This window comes from Nannospalax galili, unplaced genomic scaffold (assembly GCF_000622305.1).
Source record: "Nannospalax galili isolate Female #2095 unplaced genomic scaffold, S.galili_v1.0 scaffold298, whole genome shotgun sequence".
Lineage (NCBI taxonomy): Eukaryota > Metazoa > Chordata > Mammalia > Rodentia > Spalacidae > Nannospalax > Nannospalax galili.
The window spans coordinates 3,091,397-3,097,366 of record NW_008344488.1 but is presented as its reverse complement, the minus strand read 5'-3'; the positions used below and the strand labels follow the sequence as shown (position 1 = coordinate 3,097,366).

General features: G+C 40.8%; 1 protein-coding gene across 2 annotated transcripts in view; it reads right to left on the bottom strand.

Moving 5' to 3' along the window:
* Positions 1-3,404: 3,404 nt before the first annotated feature.
* Positions 3,405-5,970, bottom strand: part of Serpinb11 (serpin family B member 11) — a 12,360-nt gene continuing 9,794 nt past the window's right edge. For both annotated transcript variants that reach the window (XM_008840665.1, XM_008840666.1), the window contains 2 exons: positions 5,770-5,925; positions 3,405-3,806 (listed from right to left, as the gene is read on the bottom strand). In XM_008840665.1, the coding sequence (XP_008838887.1) occupies positions 3,405-3,806; positions 5,770-5,925 (558 nt within the window). The remainder of the gene's footprint in view (positions 3,807-5,769; positions 5,926-5,970) is intronic.

Below are 5,970 nucleotides of genomic sequence, written 5' to 3'. Positions count from 1 at the left end.
GTCTATAATGATTCACTAGCAGGATATTTGCTGACAGGTTTTGTGGTTGAAATGCTGGCAGTCACTCGGTGCGAACCTATGGTTTTGTCCTCCGTTTTCAGACACTAGATGCTTCCTGTTTCTATGGATAAAGAGTGAGAACTGTTGACAAGGGTTTATACAGTTACTATATTGGTCCAATATTCTCCAGAGTCTTAACTAGTGGTTGTATTTTTCTAGATGAAACAGACTAAAGCGCCCATACCAGCTCCTGTTCCTAACTACAGACTCCAGTGGAAGACTCCAGTGCCTCAAAGCTCCCCTCCCTTCCCAAGAGCCTTCTCAGCTCCTCAGATGATGTAGTCGTAATCTCTCCAAGTCTCATCTTATTGCCTGACATCTACTTTAGTGCTTCTGAAGCCACTTTCCAAGATTTAACCATAGCTTGGACTCAAGATGATAACTTTCAACTCCTTTCATACACCTTCAAAGGATTACACTCTAAGATTCTTAGACTGTTAGAAAACATCAAGTGAATGTTGTGTAGCTCTGCCATTGTCGTATCCAGGATGCCTAGTTGTGTTGATCAACTTTCTGTCACCATAACAAAATACATGAAAAAATAAAATTAGCAGGAGAAAAGTTTTATTTTGGCTTATGGTTTTAGAAGTGTCACTCCATGACTACTTAGTCATATTGCCTGTGGGTCTATGACACAACATTATGGTGGGTAATAAATAGCAGAGGAAGATAATCACTTAATGATATAGAAAAGTAGAGAGGGGGGAGAAAGAGAGAGAGAGGAGAAAGAATAGATGGGGTCTCAATACTACCTTCAAGAATATGTTGTCAGTGACCTAATATCCTTCCATTAGACTCTATCTCCTAAATGTCCCACTACCTCCCAACAGCACCATCAGCTAGGGACCAAGTCTTCCATACATGAGACTTTGGGGGACATGAAAAAGCCAAACCATATCAGTGGTCTACATGATATGCCTGGGCTCCTGCCCAGCCAGTGTCAGATTCCAGAGTACAGCATTTCCTGGGCAGGTTTCATGATCTATTCAGCATGTTAATGGTGAAACAATTGTACACTGCTGTGTAACTATTTCCTATGAACTGAAACATTCTCTCAGGAAGGAAGGTTCATTAAGACCCAGGAAGCAAATTACACTTAAAGGTTCAAGAAGTAAACAAAACTTAAAAGTCCTAAGAATCACTGGCAACTTACACAATTCACATGGACCCTCCCCACGGTTATGTAAGCACTAACAATACTCTGATGAGAAGAGGCTTTCTGACTAGCTAGGCTCCCTAAATGTCACTCAGAGGCTCAAGAAATACAGCTTTCTTAAGCCATCACCCACCCTGAGGCTGGCTTTTCTGAGTAATCCATGTTCATGTAAGTAGCCTTTCATCCATACTCCTCAAAGTAACCTAATATACTCACTGGTTCAATAAGCTAGAATTGGGTGGAATTGTTTACTTGATCTGTCATCAGTGTCTTTTCCAAGGTGAATAGATATTTGGGGTGTTTATTCAGTTCTTCCCAGGAAAAGCCACAGAACACACACCAATCATTATGGTTTCATGTTTTTACAGGTCAGAACCATCGAGCCCAGTAAATGAATTGTGGCTGCTCTTGTCTGATTATTGCTCTGTGTCTCTTCAGTGAAAAAACAATGCAAATTTCTCTAAAATAAAACAGTCAACTGATAGCTGTCTTTCATTCTTCTGAGGATTATATTAACTAAATGGTTATTTTCTAAATAGGAAGAAATATATTATTCATTTTGGTGCCAATAAAAGATTTTATATAAGGCTGGAGAGGTGGCTCAACAGTTAAAAGCTCTAGCTGCTCCTTCGGAGGACTGGGTTTGATTCCCTGCATCCACATGGCAGCTAACAGCTGAATGTAGCTCCAGTTCCAGGGCATCTAATGTCCTCTTCTGTCCTCTGTAGGCATTGCATAACATGGGTGCATTTATATGCATGCAAACAAGGCATTCTCACAAATAAAAATATATAAATAAATGAATAAAATTTTAAAAAAGATTTGGTAAAGTATTGCAATAAAAATGTTTGCTTAAAGCTAGGTATGCAGGCACATACCTTTAGTCCCGGCACTCAGAAGGCAGTGGCAGGCAGATCTCTGTGAGATCAAGGCCAGTGTGTTCTACATAGTGAGTTCCAAGCCAGCTGGAGCTACAGGAAGATCCTGTCTCAAAAAAATATGTTTGCTTAAACTGTTCTCAAATACTTACATCTATACCCATAGATAAGTGGTGCTTAGCCTTCATCTAAGAATCTTCATTTTGTAGTGGGGTCTGGTTAATGCAGAGACTTACAGCTGTTCAAAATGCTGAGACTAAAAAGCTGCAAGAGCTTATCCCTAAAGAAGACATCTGCATCATACCACCCACGGTTCAAAGAATATTGCAAGAGGCAGCAGAAAGAATGTAAGAGCTGGAACATGGGGAGGAATGATGGGAAACATTGTCCTCTGGACATGGCATGGCCATTGTCCTCATGAACTCACTGCAACTCTGGTACCTGTATAGGATCTGCACAAGATTGGGCCCATCATCATTTCATCATTTGTCAGGGGAGCTCATAAACCTCCCTTCCCCATTGAGGGACTGGTGATAGTCAACAGTGACTGGGGAAAGGTGGCATTTTCTTTAGTGGTTTGGTGACTGAGATACCCATGCTCCAGTAAATAAACTCACCCATGTTCATGCAAACAACCCTAATTTAAACTCAGTGGGTCACAAAGCTAAGATATCAGTCAGTGTAGGAGGGGAAACTGTTAGGAAAAAGGGTTTCAGTGGAAGAAGGAGCAGGATGAGGGGATAACAGTGAGTAAAGCTGAACAAAATTCATTGTCCACATTTATGAGACTGTCAAAGAATTTTTTTAAGTGTTTACTGAATTAGAGCTGGCCTTACTTGAAATCTCTTTCATGAGTTAATTAAATGAGGCAGTACATTACGTCTTCAAAGAGTGTAAGGCATTGAATCCATTTATTATGGTCATAAAAATTTGAACTAAAATTCATACTATTATACTTAGGCACACAAGATAATTTAGAAGTAGAACCCCTTAATCTACTTTGTAGAGTGCTTACTAATTCGTAATCTCACTGGTATGGACAATTCAATCTAATCTTTAAACATTTCCCTGTTAGTTTGATCATGTCACTCAGCATTCAAATAAGATTTCCAAGATCAGAAAGAAAGCTTTCTATAAATGCAACTTTCTCCATGGAGGATACAGTCTTAGCGTCACCAACTCATAGGATGAGTTGGACTGACTGTAGATGGATTTTTGCAGACGAACAAACTGAGGCAAAGATATGACCTGGATTCCCTTTTGTCCTTACAGTTCCTCTCTGATTGTGAGGCTTTCTCTGCACCTTCTGTCTATGGAGAGGCAAACTTGCCAGCAAAAAGAATATGGCCGAACAGGTCACGAATAATAAATAAGAAAGGTTGATCTGCCATAAACTGAACAGGGATAAGGAGTCTTTTTACAGCAACACTCTCCCCAGTGGCCGCTGCTGCCTCAGTGCCCTCTTCGGTGACATCCACATATGACTTGTGAATGACCTTGGATAAATACAAGCCCTTGTCTGGTGACATTCCAGAAAAATCAGCTGCAGCCACGTTGAAGATATTCTTCATCCCCAGGGATTTCAACAGGGAGTTCAGCTCATATTTCATTTCGAGCTTGAATCTGGGGATACACACTTCCACTTCACTTTCCACCATGTTAGAAGAGTTGGTCCACTCCTGAAGAGTCCTCACATTCAGCTGCCTTTCTATCTAAGAGTCAAAACAGTTAAGCACACGTGAGCCAAGTGCACAGCCTCTGAGCAACACGGATTTGCTACTGTAATTCTCAGTGGAAATAGTCCCATTTCAGGGCTTGCTTTTCTCCCTAAATCATGCGCATGTGGTCTCTACTCTGCACTTAGCCACATCTGCCTTTTCTCTTGTCTTCCACTAATCTATATTCCACCACTGACCTCAGTGGGAACTTAAACTCCCTCAGCATTTAGGCTTTTCCTACATGTCTCTGCTGACTGACCCTGAAGTCACTATGTGCCTCCATCCTGAGTTGCTCCAAACAATTCTTCCTGACCTCAAATCTGAAACTTTGAATAATATCTTTATGAACTTAGTTCTCATTTGGCTTCTGGGATGCCAGGACCCCTTGTCTGCTCTTGATAGCTTTACTCTCCCCTCTGTCCTTCTTCTCTTTCTCCGCTTGCCTGGTGCATTTATGCCTCTGCCTGGCATTTCAATTCCCTAATATGTACCTAGTTGTCCCAAAACATTCCCTGCAACTGCTTTCTAACTGTAAATCAAACTTCATTATTTTTCTCAATCCACCAAATATCTCCCCTTGGGCATTTGATACCCTTCTAGCAACCCTCTCTACCAAGAACATGGTGTGTCAATTTTATCATTATATCCTACCAGAGTTTTAAACATTCTCATTATCTTCCTATACTCATAATTTAAAATTCTGTATAAGATAAAGGTAGATTTTCTTCCAAAGTATCCTTTTATCTTTTGTCCTTTGCTAACTCTAACCCAAGTTACCTTATGAAACAAACCCATCTAGGCTTCCTCACACACCTAGCACGTTCCCATGCATTCCTTGCTGTTCCTGGAGTAGCAGTGTCTCCTCACTCTGCCTGTCTATCTTCTCATCATTCGGTGAAGCTCACAGGGAGGTGATTCTCTAGGAAATCTTTGGTGGCTTCTTAATTCTAATTTATACCTTTTCTATTTGCATAGGACTTAATACAGTATCTAAACTGCTTCCAAACTGCTACATGACTCCAAATATCTTTCAACCCACCTGACCACAGTCCCCGAGGGACTTAATCTGTTCTGAATTGTCCACACCTGTAAGTATACTGTTTCTGTGGCCACAGTTAATGCTTCTCTTGCAGCTCTCTCTGGGCTGGTACCCACCCCACTTCTAAACCCAAATGCACACAAACCCATCCCAGAAACTTCAGGCAACCTTATCTACCCTCCTTACACACCCATACCAATTGTTTGTACCTAAAGTTAGCACACTGACCTACACTGACTGTCTTGGTAACCCTGACTGTGTCCATCCCATTGTGTGAGTCACCTTCTGCAGGCTCCCGGAGGCACAGTTCCCCTAAGAAACTGTCATTCTAAAGAGTGTTGGGAGGGGTTGGCTATGTTGGAGTAGATGGTGTGGTCACTCTTAGGTTTCTCTGTACTAAAAAGCAACCAGGGAGAGGGGATTGAAACCAGTTCCTACCACCATTTTGAACCCTCCTTCATGGTTTTAGGGTTAATTTCCTCACACAGCCAGGATATCAAAATGGTAACCTGATGAATGCAGGCTCTGGTTGGATCAGAAAAACTGCCTTGAGAACAATGCAGCTTCATCAGATTTCTGGGAACCCAGAATCCAATCAGGATTGTAATTTCATTACTATAGAAAGATGTCTACTAAGTGTCCAAGGAACAATATATGAGTACTTTACGGCATTCTTCCTTTTCATGACTTTTCTAATCAATGAATTTCTTATTCTGTGTAAATACATAGTACTAAAGGGCAGGGGTCATGAATCTTTCTTCTACAGCTTTTGGGGCAATACAGTTGTATCTAGTCATGAATCCATGACTGAGTACACAAACATCATGGGACACAGAGATTGAATTTTTTTGAGTACCAACTGAATATTTGAAATGTTAAACACATATTATCTGCATGCTGGCATTCTTGCAATGTTACCTGTTTTACATTAGCCATTCCATGCGGAAGCAAAATGATCATGTTTAGATTGTTGTTTGAATAAGGCAGCTCTAGGACTTGCATTTGTGGCTTCTTTATGTTGGCCAGTTTAAATCTTCCAGTCTGATACATCATTTTGACCATTACACTTTTACCCTATGAAAAGAGGATTATAATTAGATAGTACAGAAAGTAAATTTC